Genomic DNA, 22165 nt, shown 5'->3' with positions numbered 1-22165 from the left:
TATCTAATAGACAATTCATTACATGTAAGTATTTTCTCCTTCAAAAAATTATTAATGAGACATAAATCCATATCGGAAAAATACTGGCTTTATATTTTGCTCTTGGGATAAATCACAAAGGAAGATGCCTTATAAAATGTAGTTCAATTATATGATGTATTTGTAATGGCCTATGATGCCAAAAGTAAAATATTGTACATAAGAGACCTTTTTTGGCCCATAGGTTTAATGAACTCAACTATCACTGTATAAAATATTAACATTTTTATTCTAAAATTGCAGCCCATAACTGATGTTTCATGTAAAGACACAATATCAAATACTGTGTTCATAAGTAAAATACATATTTGTGCTCAGAGGTTTTCACTATTTGCACTTTTAAATATGCAAATAATGATTTCACAAATTTATAGCAATTTTCCAGTGAAGAGGAATTAAAAGGTATTTGTCAGATAAAATCCATATTAGCTTACTGAAATGTTGTCACTGAAATCTTACCCAGGTGGGTCAAACCTGTATTCATTCAGTATTTGCTGATGGGATTATCAAGAAAGGTTTTATTGCTGCCTCACAGTCAGATCAACCTTTGCTGTTGATACAGTCATCCTGCAGATATTTCTAATTCTTCTATCTAGGAGTGAAGCCCAAGTCAGAGGATATTGTTTCCACGGTTGATTTCCTACATCTAAGTTACCTTACTGTGAGATCCATTCAGTGGATTTATATTATGTTAGCTGGAATTAAAGGCATCCTTTCTCACGTTTTTTTCTTATCTTGAATTTGTATCTCTCTATTGCGGATTGTGAGCTTGTCATTGCACAGTAAATTTGAGCAGTGAGATGGTGTTTGCATTTTACTTCTACTCAAGTAAACTACCCTGTTCTTGGAGTTGTCCGCCCACTCATATATTTTTGTCTACATGGAAGGACATTTGCAAGTGTTTCCCCTTGTTCTGTTTCAGAATTGCGATCCTGTCAAATACTGCCAGAAATTAAACACTGTAACAATGCCACCTGCTCTGAGTTGGATTAGATGACACATTGCCTGAATGCTGGCAATAAGCAGCCACCTGCCTTCTTTATTGACCCCACTGAAGCAGAACCTCTGGAAGTACTTTGCAAAGTAAAAATAAAGCTTTACGTCATCATCGTATTTTGTCGTGAGATTTCATGTAAAAATTATTTTAAATTGTGATCATGTGGCTTAAATCCTTAAATCAAGTTATTCTGCATTTTACATGTCAGTGTCCTCAGATCAAAATTGTTTTTATCAATAGCTTTCTATTTTTTGGTTGGGGCTTTCTTTTTTTAGTCTTATTTTCATTCTTTCTCCTTTTGCCCTAAGGTTTCTTTTAAGTCAAAAGTTTCTTAAAATCCTAACTAAAATGTGAACAGTGTATTCCCCTTTTTCACTAAACCTGTTTTCTGGTTGAAAGTACATGTGTGAAAGATATTAGCACTGCTATTTATTAGATTCCTCAGAGGCATGAACGTGGTGGTAAATGCTTGTGTGTATGTAATATTTTCCCCGAAACCGAACATATATTGACAGTACCTAAACAATTGCCCAGTGGTAGTCTATGCACTTGAAAAATACTGGCAGCATATTCCTGCTGCTTTTCCTGTTCTGTGGAATTACCCTTGTGAATTTACAAGTACTTTGGTTTGACTGAGGAAGAACAGTTTAATCAACTAAAATTTACTGAGGTTTTTTTTCCACTTAAAATACATCCACAAGGCAAATCAATCTGTGCTTTTAAGATATCAGAGTAGTTATCAAAAACAGTGGAACCTGTAGTAGTTATTATTTACTACTCTGCACTCAGACATCATACAAAGCTAGATTATAGAAAGAATTGTTACTAGAGAAAGTATGTTGATTTTCTCTCCTTTTCTGGCTTTTGCTGCAGTATGGTCTTTTCAGAAATTAGCTATGTTTACCAAAACATAGCTTTTCAGTCTGGCTTTTTAACTTTTTTCCCCTATTGCTATTCATACCTAAATTAAAACCTGCCTATTAACCTCAAGGCAAATAAACAATGGTACCATTCAACTGGAGGCACTGTAATTTTACCCTTTTTCAAGGTTGTATCCTGTGAATCTGTTTTCTCACCTTTTTAACTTTTAGACTCAAGAAATGCTTGTATCAAGATGAGTACCTACAGCAGTTTTTGTCTTAAAATGACTAGACAATATTATTGAAGATTAACTAAAATTAGTTAGCAGGAGGAGAATGTTCAAAAGGGTATTTGACAAAAGATTCTAATTTCTAGCCTTGTTCCTGGAAGGCAGCCTGCAAATACAGGAAAATATGGGCTTCTCAAGAGACATTCAATGTCAGCATAACTTTGCTTCCATTCAAGCTAGCAATGGTAAGTTCAGAATGAGCAGAGTCAGGTCAATAACGAATATATATGTTTAACTCCTGCCATCAAAAAGCATTAGAATGCTTGCAGGACTACGTGTGTGTTTAGTAGCCAGAAATTAAACAGCAGTTATCACCACTCTGTTCTTGCTTTAGAAGGAAAATGAGAACCTGAACTTTGCAAGTTTTCCTTAACCTGACGACTGTAACTCACCAAAGCTGGTGTTTCTGCTTTTGGAGTTCTATAAATGGCCCCCCTTTAGTCTATTCCACTCCTTATATTTGTGATACTGGAGAAGAATATGGAGCTTAGTTTTTAAACATGTTTGTCTTTGGGAAATAAAAATGTCTTTATAAACTTAATGGTAAAACAGAAAGATAGTCTTGCCAGAAGGGCAAATCTATAATTGTGGTCTTATGGTACGGCCTGTATTCTACGACTGGCAGCAATGATATGGTACAAAGTGGTTTGTCAGTGAAGCCAGAAAGTATATTGACTATCTGTAACCCAGATTCTGATCATCTGAATTCTACCATACAAACCCGCTTTGAAGATCAGGGTTCAATTAAACTAAATGCACCTTGCTACAGTTTCTCAATGAGAATAACAATTAAATAAAGTTCTTCTAAGAAATAAGTTGGTTTTTAAAGAATTCAATCCTGGAAACTGGTAGTTTTAATCCAATATTTCTCTAGAGAAGAGAGCCATTCTTCCATAGAAAATATTCTTTTCTCTAGCCAATTTCAGTCAGTGGGTTGCCCAGAGGCTGTGAAGTCTCTGCCTGTGGAGATACTCAGTACTCAATGGGACGAGCCCCTGTCTGAGCAGGCTGATCTCAGGTGGCCCTTCTTTAGCAAGAGACTAAATCCAGATAACCCCTAGAAGTCCCTTCCAACCTAGATGAGTCTGTGGTTCTCTAGTTCTGGTAAGTCTCTTCTCACCTAGAGTTTGCACTGTTCTGAAGACCAGCAAGAATGTTATTACTGACAAGAAGAAATCTATTTTGTTATGGGTATTCGTCCTCAATAAATCAATTTGATTTGACTGGTCAGTTTGATCAAACCAATTTGTTTGATCATGGGTGGTCTGACTGTTATTGCTTGGTGATAACTCCATAGGCACTGGTGCCACAAGTCAATTCCAAACACTTATTCCATTTTTGTGTTTCCTAAGTGTTTTATCTCATTGTCTGTCCCCTTGATTCCTCTGTTTTTCTTTCTTCATCATCAAAATATCACTTTCTAGCAGATTGCTCATGTCAATAGTTGTCTTAGTTAAATTTCAAAAGGGAGTAATGTTACATTGATTTTTGTTTGCTTGTTCCCATAATGTGAAATTGAGTTTATATCTCCAAACCATTCAATGAGCCAAACCTTAGGCTGATTACAGATTCTTCTTACAGAAGAATGCTCCTCTCCTCTCAATGACAGAGTTATAAGCTGAAGAATACTGTGTCTAAATACTAATCTAACCAAGAAAGTTTAGGATATTTTATTCACTGAATTATTTTTGGAACTAAGATGATGTTCATGCTATTTTTTTCCAGATATTTTGGTTAGCTATTTTCTCCTTAGATTAAGCAAGAGTGACAGTTTGTTCAATTGGCCCTTCATCTGGGTTTGTTATTCTCTTTCCAATCTTGTTTTTCTCAGCCTTGTTTAGTGCTGTTCTTTATGAACACAATATGAGCAAACCAAAGAGAAATAGATTTCCATATTAATAATTCAGTGTTGTGTTTTTTTTTTCTCCTGAATATAACTGAACCTCCCAAATGTATTTTGGTTAGATCTTCTGTTGACAAAGCTGATAAAATAACTGCAACATATTGAGTAAAAAAATATTCTTTAAACATCTGTATTGTGATAACTATTTGGAAGTTTTTGTGTTTCTGTATAAAAACATAACACATGAGAAATAAAATTTAGATGAAGATAGTGTTCGTTTGTGAAACAGCATCTTCATAAGGTATGTTTGGCTGCCATATCTAGTATGGCTTAAACTACAATGTGCTGGAAAATGCCTATAAGCTTCCTGTTTAACAGCCATCACTAAGTCTATAGGCTGTTTTTAATTAATTTCTTCCATTTCTCAGTCTTTATTGGTGTGTCAGGACTGTAGTGTTCTTCTGTATACTGGGCTTATTAGATGGTTCTTTTGGGTTTTGATGGATTGTGTTTTGTTTTGTTTTTAATCCAAGATGTTTATCACAAAATTGCCGGTCCACTGTTGACTTAACCTGATCTTTGAGAGAGCAGTTTACAGGAGATTTTTAGGGCAGAAAAATTTAGTTTTGGTTTTGTGGTATCTACTTGCTAAAGTCTTATGGGAAAATATAAGTTAATTTGTGAAATGTACCTATAAAGGAAAAACATCATTAGAGCCTGATTTAGAATCCATTAAAGTCAATGGAAAGAGTACAAGTGAATTCATTGTCTCTGAAGCAAGTCTCATGAAGGAATTTTGTTGCTGTTGTATCATTTTGTATTGAAATATTTTTCACAAATTCATCAGCAAAAGAACAGCAAGATTTTTTTCCACAGTTTTTAACACCAGAAAGTCACTTGTTTCTTCATCCGTTAAATCCATTTTTTCGTGCAGCCCGGTGAAACTTTGAGTACAGATATTTCTCTGTGTTCATTATGTTCCAATATTATATTTGTCTAAAAAATGTTACCTCTGTAGTGATTGAGTTGGGGTTTTTTTTCTTCCTTTTTTTTGATGTGCTGAAGAAAATCATACATATATAACTTAACTGTTGGAGCTTTCATTCCTATCATGTCACAAACTAGTAGTAATGTCTTAGCTACTCCAAGGACATGAATGTGCTATAGCAGTTTCAATAATTTCAGCATCTATCCAGATAATGGAGGAAGGGCATCAAAAATATAAATGTTAGCCTCCCAACCATATAGTTATAGTAGTTCCCAGATAAACAATACTAGATTTAAGAACTCTCAGTAAGTTGTGTTAACCAAAAATTAATGTGAGAAACATTGAACATAATACAATGCCTAAAAAACTAGGAAATCATCCTCAAAGCTAACTAACAATTTTCTTGCCTGGTTTTCTGTCTTCATACTTACTTTTTCTCGTACTAAGTACATCTTTACCCATTTCTTGGAATGCCATCCATTTGGTTGTCTAAAACTGTATTGTATGTAATTTTATGAAAATTTCATTAATTTTCATTAGAATTTGAACATTTTATCTTCCAGTATTATCATGTGGCTCTCTGTGTTCTCGCATCAGCTTCAGCCAGACGTGATGTAGCTTTCTTGTAAAGCACTGTGTCTCCTCCTGAGTGCAAACAGAGCTAAATTTCTTCTCTTCTCCTCTTTGCTGCATATTCACTGATCTTTGCCATGCAGTTTTCTGTTAGGTAACAGCCATTCTGATGTGCACACCCTACATACAGTTCTCTTCATGCTGTGTACAATCCATAGTAAAGAAGATGGTAGCATTGGGAAGAGATCTTGCTGGCATAGTCATGGCCCTTGACCTCTCTGGGCAACAAATCTGGACAATATTTTATGCTTTAGACAGCATCAATTTTTGTTTTCTCTCACTGGCTTTAGTTCTAACACTCAGAATTCATGTGGCCAAGAGAGAAGCAGGAGGAAGAGATGCTGAAAACCATGGCTCGGTAGCTTTGACTTCATTATTTGTCCACGCGAGGCAACAGAAATAAAACCACACTGTCATACAAACTTGTCTTGGTTGCTAGATGTACCTCCACACATCTGCACTTCTGTGTGAACACATAAAACCATATCAGTTGAAAGCATCAATCTTGACCTGCCATTTAGCTTTTAACTGAAATTCAGGACCAAGCTTTCTGACCCAGATTTACCCGCCAACCTTCCTTCCACTCAACACTTGACTAACCCATAGATGCACGTCAGTCTCTCCTCTATGTCCTCTTTTCCATGTGAAGGAAACACACATGCAGGCCAAAAGGGAGTCACAGCATGGGTTTCAGGAAAGCAAAAGTAAAATGAGTCGACAAAATACTGATAGAACTACACATTTGAGGCAGAATTGGGAGCTGGGAAGGGTGACACAAGATATTGACCTCTGACCACGGCTTCTTCCTATTTTACTTGAAAAAGTAAGCCCTGGTGGCTGTTTTGTTTTTCTCTTGCAGTCATCTCTAACAAACAGTGACATCATCTTTGTGAAACTGCATGCCCCTTGGGAGGTCCTGGGCAAATATGCTGAACTGATGAATGTAAGAATGCCTTTCAGGTAGGTGTAGTTGTGTCTTGTCTCAACTTCCAAAGTCACACTGTACTGTAAAGCTAATATGATAATACCAAAATGCACATGGACAAGCTCTTCTTTAAGATACCACACATCTTTAGAAAATATAAATGGAGTACCTTAGATACCGTGTTCATTGCTGTTTCTTGTTAAAGCCTGCAATTTCAGTATAATGGTTTGAGATTAAGATGGGCTGTAGCAGTGAAGCTGTTTTCATGGGGTATTCTATTCTTAGGCCCTTTAACCCCTTCAATGCTGGAGCCCCCTGCATACTTGTGCGCTGCTGTTTTTTAAATGGACATTTCATTGAAATCAATGGGAGGTCAAGAAGATCCAGGTACGTAAGGCAGCACAGATAGTGCATGTCTGTTGAACGTATCTGGTATGCACTCATAAAATGCCTGTATAGTAATTATGTAATTAGTATCCCATAAATAAGTATAAATAAGTAACCCATCCAGTAGGAGAACAATTCAGACTCTAAATGCTTTTTTCTGTGGAGAAAATAGAGTATGTATACTGACAACCAAATTAATTCCACATTGAGATTCAGATTATTTTTCTTATTAATTTAATTTTATTTGCATGTTGGGGTACACTTTTCTATGTAAAACATTGTTTGCATTCTACTGGTCATCCGAACTGTTAAAGTAGCCTAAAGACTTCCACTGGAACTGACCAAAACCCATGAACTAAGAGGCATTGATTCTTCTTTCAATTAGCAGGGTTTATAGATGTAAAGCTCCATTGATTTTAATGGAATTACTCCTGAGGAAGAAAAGGATCAGACCCAGAATATGAAACTAGTAAGCTGGTGCCCTTTGTAGGAGTCTTTCTGGTTTTTTACCTAAGGATGAAAAACACCTCTGGTATGAGACAACTTGTAGCAGTACAGAACTTGCAAGGAAAAATGGATATGTACAAATGACAAAATTGTAGGCTTATTTTGTATTTATTTTGGTTTTCATTTTCACAGTCAATCTTCAGCTGCTCTTTCTTGTTCTTTAATGCTAAAGAGAAAATTCTAAAACCATTCATCACAAATCATTGCAAGATATTAATATTCTTTTTTAAAGGTATTCAAGCCATAGAAACAACAGGCTAGGCCAAAAGTGTGTCTCCTTTGACTTCTGTGGCATTCACTGAGATGGACCTGTCCCAGTAGCAGGGTAAGGTCTCATGATTCACAAATACACCAGGAACTTCAATTTTAGTCATTGAGCAGCTTATTCTTTCCTAATCACTCAGCAGATAGCAAAATAGGTGCCATACAGATGATACAGAAAGCTTTGAAAATACTAAAGGTTTCTTTAATTGCTTCAGGATCACAGCTTCATTCTTTCTACAACCACAATGTTAAGAGGAAATTGTGGTGATTCTCTAATGTCTGGTGGGCAGGCTCTTCAATTTTATTTTAAAAGCAACATTACTGTTTACCATTTAAAAACAAGGACTAGAATTTTACAAAGTGTCCACAAGTCTAGACTGCCTGTATCCAGATGCCTTTGTGTAACCCCTTGTTTTAAGGGCTGCTGATTGCATATCACTCATGATATTTCAGGCTGGAATCCTGCAAGGTCCATGCATCAGTGATTGAAATCAATGCTGTTTCAAAGCATGGTTGCCAAAAGAGTGGATACCTCTGAATATTTGAAGCAAACTCAAGAAGTGGATAGCATCTTCAGTAACACTTAGCTTTGACCCTTCTCTGCTCCTATTAAATAGAGCAACATAAATAACACTATCAAAAGAAGGCTGGCCAACATGAAATAATTTTGAAAATGTCACTTCACCAACACAATATGGACTCTGCCAACAAAAATAATGCCAAAAATTCTGAAAATTAACCTGGAATAATAACAAAATTTTTCCCCACAGTTTATAAAGTGTCAGTGCTCTCTTATTTTAGAGGGCTTGCTTCCAAGGTACTAACACCATTCCTATGCTACATTCAGAATATGTGTGGTACACACATATGTGGTTACACAATGGAGCCTCTCAGAATACACAGAAATCACCTTGATTTAGCAATGACCTTCTATGATGACAAAGTCAGCCCCTGGAGGAGGTAACCAAGGTTCAGGCAGGCATCCAAATCTTCCAGTAAGGAGTGTCAGTCCAAATTCACACTTAAGAGCCCTCAGATTTTCTCCTATGAAGATGTGATCTCTGTGCTGAAGGCAATGGGTCAAATCCTGACGGCTGTGGTGTTATAGACATCTATGAGAAGAGCAAGAGGGGCCAGCAGGAGAGTGGGACGGGAGGTGGACTCCCTGTCCTGGATCTACACATCATGGTTAGGGGGCCACTCTGCACTGCGAGGCTGGTCAGGAAGCTCGCTGAGAGCGGGTTCAGCATGAGTCTGCTCGCATACCCCTGTCTGCTCACTTGTTCATCACATGCTACTGATTGCACTCACATTACGTCTTACTGATTTCACTGACAACAGAAATCAGCTGTGCCTGAATGAGTAGCAGAGGGAGTGGCTGCACACTTGACAGGGTGCTGAGCACATGCATATTTGCTTGTGTAACCTATATTCTGTTTCAAGGGATATAACCCCAACAGCAATCACTGATCTTGCTCGGTACCGCATGTGTTATGGCACATTGCAACACAAGGTACAGATTTCCTGGCTTTCCTACATGATTTCCCTTTGTGTTTCACCCAATACAGCTTTAATAATTCACTAGTAGCTGTCAGATAATTTATCCATATTTGTGTCAGTCCTATAGAATTCCTTCAACAGCTTATGGACTTCTCCAAATAGAAACGTCTTTGGGTCCCCATCTTTCACACATGACAAATAGCAGAAAAGGAGGAGACAAAGGGAAAATTATGAACTTCTGGCAATTCAAATGCCACCAGAGTCTGTGTGGCTTCCTGTGACAGTTCTGTTAATCTCTCTTTTAGTCTCTTCCTCCACCTCTTACAGGCTTCTGTCTTCAATCTCCTTTCCTTCCTTGCTAGTTCATACTGTAACTGACGATGGGTTTTCTTCTCGACTGGCTTCATTTTTGCTGTTCTTCCAGGAGAAAAATCTATTACCTGCACCGCCGATACAAGTTCATGAATAGGTGAGTACAATTCTTATGCCAGTCCAGTTTATGTTCATTTGGACCCAAATAAAGTCAAGCTGGAAGGAAAAGTTTATTAGCTGTGTTTGTAGGAAGGGTGAAGGGAGTGATTACACACTAGGACATCTGCAAAAAAATAATAAAGAAGTTGCATTTTTAAGGCATCTGCAATGTAAAAGAGGCAATTCATTTTATCAGTGATGCCTTCTTTAGGAATAAGGAAATATTTTATAGTTGATGGACTTATAAAGAAGAGTAAGTATGTTAGTGCAAACACTATCTCTTTCTTTTCATGTAACTCATTAGGGATTTTCTTGGGGTTAGAGTACCACAGTTACAGCTTTTTTTTCATTTCCATAAATCTTGCTTATTCGTAATAGTGATGGCATTATTTATTTATTGCTATCTCTGTGGGGATGCTTAGTACTTTATTGGCAGATAGGAAGGCAATGAACCGAGTTCATCTCTGGTGTAACATTATTGAGCTTGAGAGATGAGTATTTTCCAAAAATCTTTGAAGTGCTTTCACTCAATTATTAAATATCTTTAAATTTGTGTTTGATGCCTGGTTTATGTCTGACTTAATGCACTGAAACACTTTCAGTGCTGCAGTTTGCATTTCCTTTTTGATACCTTGAACAAAATTAAACGAAAATATCTCCAAAATGCCTAAAAATCATGCAGGCTTAGCAAAGACCAGATCATACATTGGCATTTAATGCCACAGTGCTGGTGATGCGGTTTTCAAAAGGGTCTAGTACCTGATTTACTGTGTCAAGCTGAGGTCAGTGGAAATATTCCCAAGAACCTCTTAGAGAGAAGAATTAATTTGAAAAATCTGCATTTTGGAGTACAGAGCTGTATCACTTTGCAGATAATGTCATTATATTCACATCCATGGGAAAACAAATCACATCTTATCACTGTGTGCTGTATGAACATAGTAAAAAGTATTTTGTATATTAAATTATGTCACAGTGTGCTGGTGACTTTACAGTACCAGCACTGATCTCACATTACAGTATTTTCTCAGATTCCCCTTATGTATTTTAAAGGAAAGAAGAGGTATCAGGTGCCTATCCAGCACCTGCATTGTGTTTAAAATTAAACTAATATCTAGCACTAGATATTAAACAATATCTAGCACTAGAATATGCATAAGGTTTTGTGGAAGCTGACCCACGGATAAAAATCAGTCTCAATTAAAAACTTTTTTTTTATTTTCCTAACTTTTTCCTTTGAAAAATGATTTTATGCCTACCCCACTTCATAGTGAGAACACAATTTAAAATTATTTGAGAAACGCTTTGTGTTAATTAAACACAATATATATTCAGAAAGAGGGTACTAACTAAAGACTAGACTTGGGGAGCACGGGCAGGATTGAAGTGGAAGAGATTCTGTATTTGAAACACTGTTTTAAGTGGCTAATGCTTCATCACTCCATACACCCTATTGTTCCTGTGTAGGTCACACTTTCCAAACCATTTCCCTATTCAGCTGTATGTAAGCTTCTCTATAAGGGAAAATGAGACATGGATAAGCCTTGAAGAAGTAATAAAAAATAGTAGATTTTTAACACTGAGCATCTGTGTTAGCACCAACACCACTCTTTCAGCTGTTTCCTTTTGAAAGATGTTCCTGTAGAATACAAAGCCAGCACTGTTGATTGGTGGCACTGTTGGAATGAGCTGCAGAGAATTTAAAAATTTTGTCATTTTTCTTTTTCAAGGAGATAACTGGGGGGGTGGGGGTGGAGGGGTGTTTTTCCCACTGTACTGCATGTTCTGTGCCTTGTAGAAAGGTTTTGCAGCCTTTTCAGACCCCTGTTGCCAGCAGGTTCACTGAGCATGCCGAATAATCTGAGTCTTGGGAACGACAAACCACTAAAATTCTGGGTATACTCAGTGAGAAGCCAACAGGAATAATGCATTGGTCTTAAGTGGGGAAAGCACTCAGTCCCTTTGTGAGTGCTTGTGTGGTGCGATAAACCTGCAGTATCTCAAATGTACACATTGACTTGCAGGATGAATGGGAAAGGATTGCAGATTCACAAGGGTGTTAATAGCTTAGAGAATTCAGATTATTTTAGTTAGCAAGAATGGAATAGGATATTTAGAAAAACCTTCCTGATTCGCTTCCCTTTTCCATACCCAGACACACTGAGCCTGTTGAATATATAGTAGCACAGAGCTGGTGCCATTTACAGAGGAAAAACTGGAGGCCAAAAAACAGGGATTTCCCCTACAGAGAACTTTCCCTTGGCACTCCTATCAGTGGCTACACAGACCAGCTCAAGGATGTCAGGCTGGATGCTGCAACTGAAGAGTTACAATGGATTGGGCCCTTTATAGGCCTGGGATCTGACATCTCACCTGCACAGACACTTGCAAACTACCTCCTCCTGTGCCCCAAACAGCTGGGTCAGTGCAAACACTACCCATGAAGAGTTTATGATTAATTTAGTGTAAATCTTATGTTATGTTTACACATATATTCCTGTTTTTCCAAACAGTCCTGATGATAAATTTGCATACAAGCAACACATCATGCTATTCCCAGATTGAAAATACACAAATGGGTCCAAAACAGGTAGAGCTGATTTGGTTACAATTTTTAAGTGTGTCCATGTTTAAAAACAAGCATTAGCTTTCTCATCCAAGGTAAAAATACATGATGAGAGAAGGTCGAATATTTCAGGAAATATTATATGTATTTTAAATTAAAGTATGTAATACTTTCATGTCACTTTCTCACACACCCTCCCTCAAACTGACTGTGCAGAGCTCTCAGCATTTGCTGGTCATAGAATTATTGTACTGGCTTCTGTCAAAAACAAACAAACAAACAAACAAACATTTCCAGTTCTTGTGCTTCATCCAGAACTGAGCTTTAAGTTCAAAAGAAGTCAATTCTTGCCCTTTAGGTCCAATTCTGAAAAGAGTCATCCAGTTACTGAAGTACCTACATAGCCCATAATCTGGAGTCTGTGATTTTTGCAGCCTGGGATCACTGGGACTTTAAGTTTTTAGGGATTTCTGAGAGAGTAGGGCTCATTGTGCCAGATGTATCATCTATCTTAAGCATTTTTCATTACAGGATCTTAGTATGGATTTGAATTTTATTTAGATTGTCTTCTCCAATCAGGCCTGATTCTTCTCTTCATTTCACTGTGTATCTTTGCATGACTGCACTTGTAGTTAAATCTGCCCTTTCTCCAGCTTGATCATAGTGTGCTTTCACCTTCCAAATGTAAGAATCTGCATAGCAGTCACCCGCTAACCTGTACACTGAGTATACTGGTTTCATGGAGGTTGTAGAATTGCAAGAAACTGCAATTGAACCAAATGAACAAAGTAGCCTATTTTTTAATAGCATCAGTTGCAAGGTAAGAATCTGTACAGAGAGCAGTAAAGGGGTGTAACTTGCTGGGATTTAGCTGTCAAAGATCTCTGCCACAGTATCCAGTGTTCTAATGTTTAGATGTCCAAAATCTACTGTGTCAATTAAACCTGAACTTTAAGCTATCTGAAAAGCTGAGACATAAAGATTTAGAGACATGCCAGGTGCTTACTGGGCTTAATAAGATTATAGCAGCAAGTACCATCAGCAGTGTTGAGACAAAATAAGATGCTCCACTGCTGAAAGCTGATTATTAATAGTTAAGTTCAGCGTGTATAATTTGGTCTACCTCAAAAAAAAGTCAAAAGACATTGCATCTTTTCTAGTTGTAAATATTAAGTGGCCTGGTTTGACAACTTGTGCTCAGTAATGTAGTGATAAAACCCATTATTTCAAATGCTCACACTTTTCATGTGCTGCAGGATCGAGAAACAAATAAGCAGGTTCCGAGGATGGTTGCCCAGAAAGCCAATGAAACTGGACAAGGAAACACTGCCAGATCTGGAGGAGAATGACTGCTATACTGCTCCATTCAGCCAACAAAGAATTCATCAGTGAGTATTTTATTACAATGGCAAGATGAACACTTTTCATTCTGGATACACCTTTGAAAAAATCAATTTCTTAGTTCATGTCTTAAAGACTAGTGCCTTTATATTAGTTCTTTGTCACAAAAAGGGAGAGAGAGAGATTCTGCATTTCTCTTAATTAAAGATCCAGCTCAAAGCTAAAGGAAATACATTGGAAAGTTCCTTTTAATTCACTGGAATTTCAAATACATCCCTAAAGTAGTCAAACAGCTATTTTCTCTCAGGTCAGAATTGCAGTTGTTCTTTTTAACTTAAGATGTGATTAAAGCTTCTTTTCTCAACATTTCTATATCTTTAGCATATCAAAATTAGTCCTTCTAGCACTGATGGTTGAAATACTGATAAGGCATTTCATTCCTAGTTATGACTGTAGAAAAAACAGAACTCCAAAGAAAACAGACAATGTCGGGTTTTTTGTGTTTCACTTTCACTTTTACAGGAGTAAAACAGCTTGCAAAATGCCAGTGTTTAGACCTACCACTATAAACTGATAAGTCTGATCAGACACTTTTCCAAGCATACCAATGGCACCAGTGTTGCACCAATGTCATTGACAAATCATTTGACTATAAGAAGCCTTTATTCACTTGCAAAATGCAGAACAGAAAAAGCCCCACATGGCTTTCAGTGCTCATGTTGAATTTAAGGGGTGTCAAATTTTGGATGTCTTATGGGTAGTTATAGTGTTTGTGATATGGGAAAGAATTGTTACCTAAGAGCAAAACCACTAAGAATGGGCAGCACTGACAAGGATACTAACAGAATGAATTACAGGTAGCTCAAAGCCAAAATTCTGAAATATATTTTTTTATTCAGGGAGAAGCCAAGTTCATAGTGCTCTAAAATGCCTCACTTTGAATGAATAATCTTTCAGGGATTGGATGTATTAGCTGCAATAAGAATGAATAACATAAACCTCTACCACAAGTAGTGTCTTTCCAACAGCAGAAAAACAAGAACAGGTGCAAAACTCCAGGGAAATTCCGGTAGAAGCCTGTTTGATAATTGAGCAAAAAGATGGGTCAGTTGTTGTGCCCTGCAAGATGAAGAGTAGGTGCAAATTAGTTTGAGAGTAGACCAGTGATAATAAAAAATTAATAAATTGGGACATTATTAATATTTTTATTAACAGTAATATTAACTGCTAACTTTCTGTAAAATTACTACACATAAGAAAGGGGTTGGGTATTTTTTCATGGCTGAAAGGAAAATTGACATATATGAACCAGAATATTTTTTTCATTCTTCTGCCTGGCTCATGTTTGTGTTCGTAAACTGGCATGAGGGATTTATTAAGTACTGTGTTAGTTTCATTAACACTCCTGCTGTTGCTTGGCACTTCTTTTACATAATTGCAGACTTGGAAGCTTTGCTCCCCTGCAGGCCCAACATTTTCTGTTTTAGTTTCTGCGTGTAGTCTTCCTTTCCTTTTTTGTGGGGACTGATAAAATATTGGCTGAGCTATCCTCCTTCTCCCAAAAGATTCCTGCTCTGACAGCAATTGTGTTCCTATCATGCTCCAGCCTGTTGGCTGCGTCTGTCTTGTTTTGGTTCACTAGAATTTTGAAATACAGTGACTTGTTCAATATTTGTCTAATGAGCTGCATGCAGATGTTTTAATTTTCAATCCAGAGAACCAGAATAATGTTTTAGGAATGTGAAGATAAATAATTACTGAAATTCTTGAGATGTTGAAACTAAGAATTGCCATCTACAGTAATGTTATGATAATTTAGCTTGCATTTTGTCACTGGTAAGAAAAGTTCACACATTTTCATATTTGGGGTAGTTATGGCTTTGTTGCAGTGTTCTTACCATATCATATTGCCATTACAATGCAGTTATAATGGAGGCTACATAATTGTCACAGGAAATTACTTATGGAGTTGGGTCAAGAATTCCTTATTTCTTCCATTCTTCATAGCTTCAGATGTTTTTCACATCATCAAAGAACAGGCAGTTTATCTTTGTTGATGTAGCCGCAGCTTTTGCATGTAGGTCTCCAGTCTGATACAGATGATGTTTATTACATGGTCTGAGTACAGTCTTCATTTGTGGTAGCTGCTTTTAAAAGCGTGGAAAGACAGATGACTGACAATACTTACAATTCAGTGTCTAGGGAGGAAAATAGTTAAGAGTAAACCCAACAATGGTTGATCAGTCCTTTTTTCAATAGGAACTACTACTATTTTTTAAGTACTGATGTGTAAGGAGCACGGGCAATTTTAGTAGGTCTTGACATTGATCGTCTTTTTTTTTCTTGCATTTTTCTTTCTCATTCAGATGGAAAAAGGCCCAATGTGGAGAAAGGCTGGTTGTCTGAAAAAAAATTGTTTGTTTTAAGAGCTAGCTGTCTGTCCTCCCTCCAAAACAGACAAAGAAGAAAATAAAAGAATGACATTTGTGAGATGTGCCTAAATATGTTTTGCAGCATGGCTTCAGGTTTTCTTTCACAGCGATTATGGCATGACTTAGAGGGTATATCCCAAAACTGTCAGTACAATAGAAGACCAAAATTCATCTTATTTCTTAAGTAATAGGAAATCTCTTTTTGGAGGAAGGAAGTTCTACACGACTTTGCTTTTTTTTTTTTTAATTGTGTGGAATACAAAATGATAATTTTTGGGGTAGACTTCTAAGTAGTGTCTCTTTTCTGCAGCCACAAATTGGAAAAGATTTTATTTATATCAAAGCATTTATTCCAAAAATTATCGGTTACAAGAATGCACAATATTTGAAAAATGTTTTCCCTCAGACATGATTAGATGTTTTTCTACTACATCTTAGTTATTTTATGTAATGAGCTGCTAGTCAGTTGGGAATAGTAACAGTAGCAATTAGCTGCAAATTCTTAGGTAGCTGTATGTTAGCTAGGAAAATACTTTTAATTGCTGTTTAGAGATTTCTTTTAAAGGCAATAAACTCTCTGATTAAGTATTAGTTTAATATATAATTCAATAAACCACTTAAAATAAATATTTATTACTTAATGAAAATCAGATTAAAAATTTACACAATTAGGAGGACTAATATAGTACCTGGATTAATTAAACAAAAATGGCCCTGTTTACCAGAGGTTAATGGAGTAATGGAGTGATTCTCATTTGTACTATGTCCTCTTGTGGTACATCAGGGCCTCATTCTGTATCTTTTTCACATTTCCAAGATATGTGTCTCTCAGGGTGGAGTTACTTTTTAAGCTTTCTCTGATTTTCAAACTGATCTTAAAAAATCCCATCTCTACCAAGATGATCTATGCCCATATTCCCCTGAGCTGCCTCACCCCAAAATCATAGATGGATCAGGGGGCTGCTGCAATTAGAGACAAGGCACAGGACTGCATGAACACTTACTTATTTTGAACCAAGGTGATCATTCTTGGTTTTAATACATCTACAGTTTAAAAACTATATGTTGATAAATGGCTTTTTATACATGGGGAATCACAATTCTGTAAATCCTGCTCTTAAACAAATCTTTGTGCTACCAAGCATTGCCCTGCAATGGGTTTTTTAAATTCTCTCTGATTTTGGAAGTTTTAATTGCCTGACAAATGAAATGAAACAGGGCATCCCTGAAAAATACATTAAATTCATTCTCTCTCAGGTGAATATTTCTGAATGAACCAATTTAAATTAAGAAGTCATCAGGGGAAGACTGGTCTGGGGGAATGGGCAGAGGAAGATGGAGGAGAGATTCAGTACTTTCATGACTCTCTATTTTACTTTGGCACTTTTGAGGCTGTGATGTGCCAAATTGGAAACAGAGAGAGCCACTCTATCTGAAGACATTCTTCATCCTAAAGTGATCCTGTTTTAGGCATATGATATGAAAAATCCCCGATAACCATTAATAAACATTTCCTTTTAGATAAACAAAAAAAAATTAAGTTAAAAGTTTAAGTTAAAAGTCAAGCAAAATGAAAATAAAGAGCAAGTGCTCATAATATACCCACTTTCATACAAATAAATTATAGAAATGTGTGGTAATATTCTCACTGGAATACTACAGGCTTATCTTGTTGCTGCTACTACAGTTGATGATTTACTTTCTCTGATGTTAAATGAGCTAAAAACCTGCTCCTGCCTCAGCCAACAGCAGGTAGCTGGCTTCAGTTATTTACCTGGGAGTACACAGAGTTGGGCATTTTTCCTGTGCTAAAGAATACACCACTCATATAATGATTACTGCTTTGGACAACATTTGTGCTCTTAGTCTGTACTTCCTCCAGCAGTAGGCATTTTCTTGGAACACCCTCTTAGGTACAGTGAGTGTCTGACATCAAATGTTTCAGTGTCTGTGGATCCCATAGAGCAAAGATGCACATTGGCAAGTCCATGCATACATCCTCACTTTGTAGCTTTGTAAACAGACCACGACTGGTCAGTTTTCGGCTTGTGTATCTTACCAGTACAGCAGAAAGTAGCCTTTTCCTGCCTTTTGCTTCCCCAAAATAGTTTGAAAAGTAAACCCATTTTTTTTCAAATGGGTTTTCAAATATTCAAGAGCTAAATTTACCATTAAGGAGTTTGTACAACCTGCAAAATTACCAAAGAGAATGTATGAACAGGAATTCACCTGTAATTTGTTCTTGATTGAATTTACATTAATTTGAGGCCTTTCTTTAGTCAACAGTTTGCTGTGCTTTGTTATCCATGGAAAGATAGTTTGAAGTTTCCAGTTCAGAGTCTAATTAAGAAGGCTACAAATAGAATTTCAAAGCAATTAACCTTCACTGACTCTTCATGCCTCTTACAGTGTGAATGTAAGAGTAATTTTTCCACATTGACATTTTTAAAGGGAGTTTAATTAAGAATCAACTGTGGCACTTTTCCTCACAGAAGTACTCTCATTATCTTCATTGGGATTTTCCTTTTGAGTAAGGACACCTCACACAGATAAGACTTACAGGACCAGGCTAATGGCTATAGCTGTTGTGAGACAAATCACTGGCTTTATCTACATATATATTAACTTCATGGCTAATAAAAATTATAGTCTATTAATCCTTACTTATTTTTCATCTTACAAATGAGGCAACAAAGCAATAAAAACCTGTCTCATAAATAAAGCCTAAGCCCTTACTGAGCCAGAAGACAAGCTGTATTGCTCTTATGAATATTCAAATCCTTGAGCATATTGAAAATCCAACAAGGGCAGCAGAAACAGAATGACTGAGTAAAATGTTCCATCTTATAGCAACAAAGGTTAAAAAACTCACTAGAAGCCTCTGCCTTATACAGTTTATAGCTCGGTAATGTCTGATAAATGTTTACGTGCACCTAGTTTGAAAATGTCTTCAGCTCTGGCCTCTGTGAACTGAAATTTGAAGTGTGAGATTCTTCATAGGCTGAGAAAATCTTTCTCTGAATTCTTTATTGGATGCTGCAGACCATGAAATAGCCTTGATGGTTATTCTGTGAATATGGATTTACCAGTCACATTCAGAAATAAGACAACCTGGAGCACAAAAATTTCAGAGAAAGAAATGTCCATGGAAGGAAAGGGTAGTGGTTGAAAGGGGGTCCTACACTGAGCTACCTGATTCTCACCTGACAAGAACAATTCCTCTGATTTTTGAGATAAATTGAAACTTCTCTGGCATTGCCCTAATTTATGTCAGCCTCTAACTGGGATGTTGGACACATAGCTACAACTACTTGAGATATTCTCAGCCTTTCGGTGCTAACTTACAAATGTTATGTTTTTGCAAATTTTGTGCAAGTATTGTGTAGTTTTCAATGAATTATCTAAAAGTGATGCTTATCATGATGAATACTTTCTTCAGACTTCTCCATATAATTCATTCTCTTTGTCAGAGAATGAATACTGTTACTGACATTACCTCATCTGGTGAAGCGTCTCAATCTAGTATCTTTAACTCTCCTTGCACTTCTTCACATACTGTAGATTTTTAGTGTGCTATAAAAAGTAACGGAACTAAATATTTGCCTTAAATGTGCTACTATATATTTCTGAGATGCCTTTTTTTTTTATTTTCATGCAGCTTCATAATACACAACAAAGATACTTTCTTCAATAATGCTACAAGAAGTAGAATTGTACACCATATCTTACAAAGAGTGAAATATGAAGAAGGGAAAAACAAAATTGGTAGGTACTGAGCTATGTGCTTTTAATCATGGGTTTAAAAAAAAGAGAGAAGTCTGCCTAGGCTAAGAACAGACTACTTTTCTTCCTTTTTAATCACCCCAGTTCTGAACTGTTTACATCTCACCTACTGCTGTTGTAGCAGTTTTGCCTGGAAGATGTGATCATTTCCCTGTAATTTCAGGCAGCTTTCACAGGCACGTGTCGTGACATGGGATTTATCACCTCTGCAAGGGAAGAGGCTGATTTAAACTGGAAATATGAACATATTACAAACAGTGGAGAAGCAGATAGACTCATGAGGGAAAACTTTTACTCCTCCATAAACATGTGTTTGGAAGGATGGCAAGATTTGTGCTGCTGTACATCTCAGCCTATAGGGCTTTTCCCTGGATACCTGTCCATCCCTAAGAGAGATGAAAAGTACTGTAGTTGCTGTAGTTCAAAAGGGAATTTACCGCTGATGTCCTCAGTGCAAAAAAATGCTGTACATAACTGTGGCTTCACTTTCAAATAGTGAGTGGAGTGGGCATTTGTAGCAGCACATATGCAGGTCCAGGAGAGCAGGCAGTGACAGAAGAGGGATAGAATACAAAACAGTGGCTGCCTTCTGTGATACAGAGCACATGCTACTTGAGTACCACATAGAGAGTGTGGCATCACAAATGTAGAGGCAAGCCCCGTAAAAATCTGCAGACTATTTAATTTCCCTGCTGTTTAAACCCCACCTTTCCCAAAGAGGACGAGAAATATCCCAGAATGTCACTTTTTTCTTTCTTTCTCAGCCCCAGGGATGAGGGCAGCAGTAGCTTAAGCAGAGCAGCCATTGCATCTAGTACACACACTTGCAGTCCCTGCCTACCTCAAAATCCCAATCTCCCTCACATATCAATTTGTGTTGTATGTACAATGAATACAACCTTGCAGTGATCACTGGGTAGAGCAAAGGGCAGCTTGGCTGTACAGATTTTGCTTTTCTGCTAGATACATTGGGAGAAAGCATATTCTGCCAGGCAGATAGATTGAAAGTGGTATTCACATTGAATTAGTATGTCTCATTGCTGTGTTCTTTCTGCTATCAGTCCCTTGTGAATTAGGAAAGGAATCAAGACTCTATGCCTCTTGGTCAATAGGGTTCAAATGCCATCAGGCTATTAGTCTCAGTATTTTGTTTTGCATTTGCTAGTAACTCTTCAATCCTATTTTGGTGAGTTTCCAAGTGAAAAACACCCATATCTCAGCAAGCGTTATTATTTATCTTAAGGCTCTCATTAAGGAGGGAAAAGGCCTGAGTGAGTGGGGTGTACGTCTCGTTTGTTTTCTGATCTTGTACTGCTGCAGCCTGTCTTCTTCCTGTTCTGTTTGTTCAGCAGCTTTCATAAGACAGAAATTGAACATATTTTAGAAAGTTGTTATCATATGGAAATTCACAATTTCAGTTGCTTTATTGGCCTGCAGTTTAAAAACATAAAGAACTCCCCTGAAGTTTTCAGCTCCCAAGATATGCAGCCTTTCATCTAAATAGCTTTCTTAGACCATATTTTATGAGGTCAAACTTCAATCCAGCTGTGAGGTTTCCAATTTCAGTGAAGTTACACTGAAGGTGGATATAGAAAATGAATCTTTAAACCTCTAGCACAATAAATTGTAGATTCTGATTAATATTTGAACAAGTCTTTGTTTGTATTATATAGTAGTTATCAAAATCTATAAAAGAATAATTTTTCTACATGTATCTTGTACTGTCAATGGACTTCAATCTTCATTAGCCAGTTATTATGAAAATGTGTTTTGTTTTTTACCTAGCAGTTTTTCTACTCCTATTGGTAAATAATTGAATACTTTTGATTCTTAGGTCTGAATCGATTGCTCAGTAATGGCTCCTATGAAGCTGCATTTCCTCTTCATGAGGTATTTTTCTCAGTTTTTTTTTCTTTTTGAACAGACATTTTCCACAAATTTAATCCTTAATTGTATAACCATTTATTCTCAATCTTATTAATATTATTACTCTCTTACATTCTGTGTCTGCCTCTGACATACCTCCCATTTAGCAATGCTTTTTCCTTGAGAAAAAAATGGGGAGTTTATCTTGTAAAAAGAGATGAGTAAGGAGAGTTGTTCTGGATCTATTCTGTAAAAAGTATTTGCATTGATAAATCAGTATATTTTCAGAGGGAAAAAATATCATGTTCTGTTTTGGGGTTTTTTTTGAGATTCTGCAATTTATAGCCATTGACTTGAATATCATTTATTGTGAATTTCTAAGGAAGAATAATCTCAAATCTTAGTGAAATCAGATGATTTTTTTTAATGTCGTGTTTAGCTTTCAGAGTACAAATACGGAGTTTACATAAATT

The 22165-nt window shown here is 36.7% G+C and overlaps 1 protein-coding gene across 8 annotated transcripts in view; it reads left to right on the top strand.

Annotated features, from left to right (window-relative positions):
* ANO4 (anoctamin 4) overlaps window positions 1-22165 on the top strand; it is a 173907-nt gene that overhangs the window by 98964 nt on the left and 52778 nt on the right. For 5 of the 8 annotated variants that reach the window (XM_064655328.1, XM_064655331.1, XM_064655330.1 and 2 more), the window contains 6 exons: window positions 6510-6610; window positions 6861-6962; window positions 9658-9702; window positions 13527-13658; window positions 19702-19808; window positions 21661-21716. In XM_064655328.1, coding sequence (XP_064511398.1) covers window positions 6510-6610; window positions 6861-6962; window positions 9658-9702; window positions 13527-13658; window positions 19702-19808; window positions 21661-21716 — 543 coding nt within the window. Of the gene's footprint in view, window positions 1-6509; window positions 6611-6860; window positions 6963-9595; window positions 9703-13526; window positions 13659-19701; window positions 19809-21660; window positions 21717-22165 lie in introns of those variants that run through there. The other 3 variants (XM_064655329.1, XM_064655333.1, XM_064655334.1) reach the window with 3 other exon arrangements.

Source organism: Pseudopipra pipra, chromosome 5 (genome assembly GCF_036250125.1).
Source record: "Pseudopipra pipra isolate bDixPip1 chromosome 5, bDixPip1.hap1, whole genome shotgun sequence".
Classification (NCBI taxonomy): Eukaryota; Metazoa; Chordata; class Aves; order Passeriformes; family Pipridae; genus Pseudopipra; species Pseudopipra pipra.
This window is presented reverse-complemented; position numbering and strand designations above follow the sequence as displayed.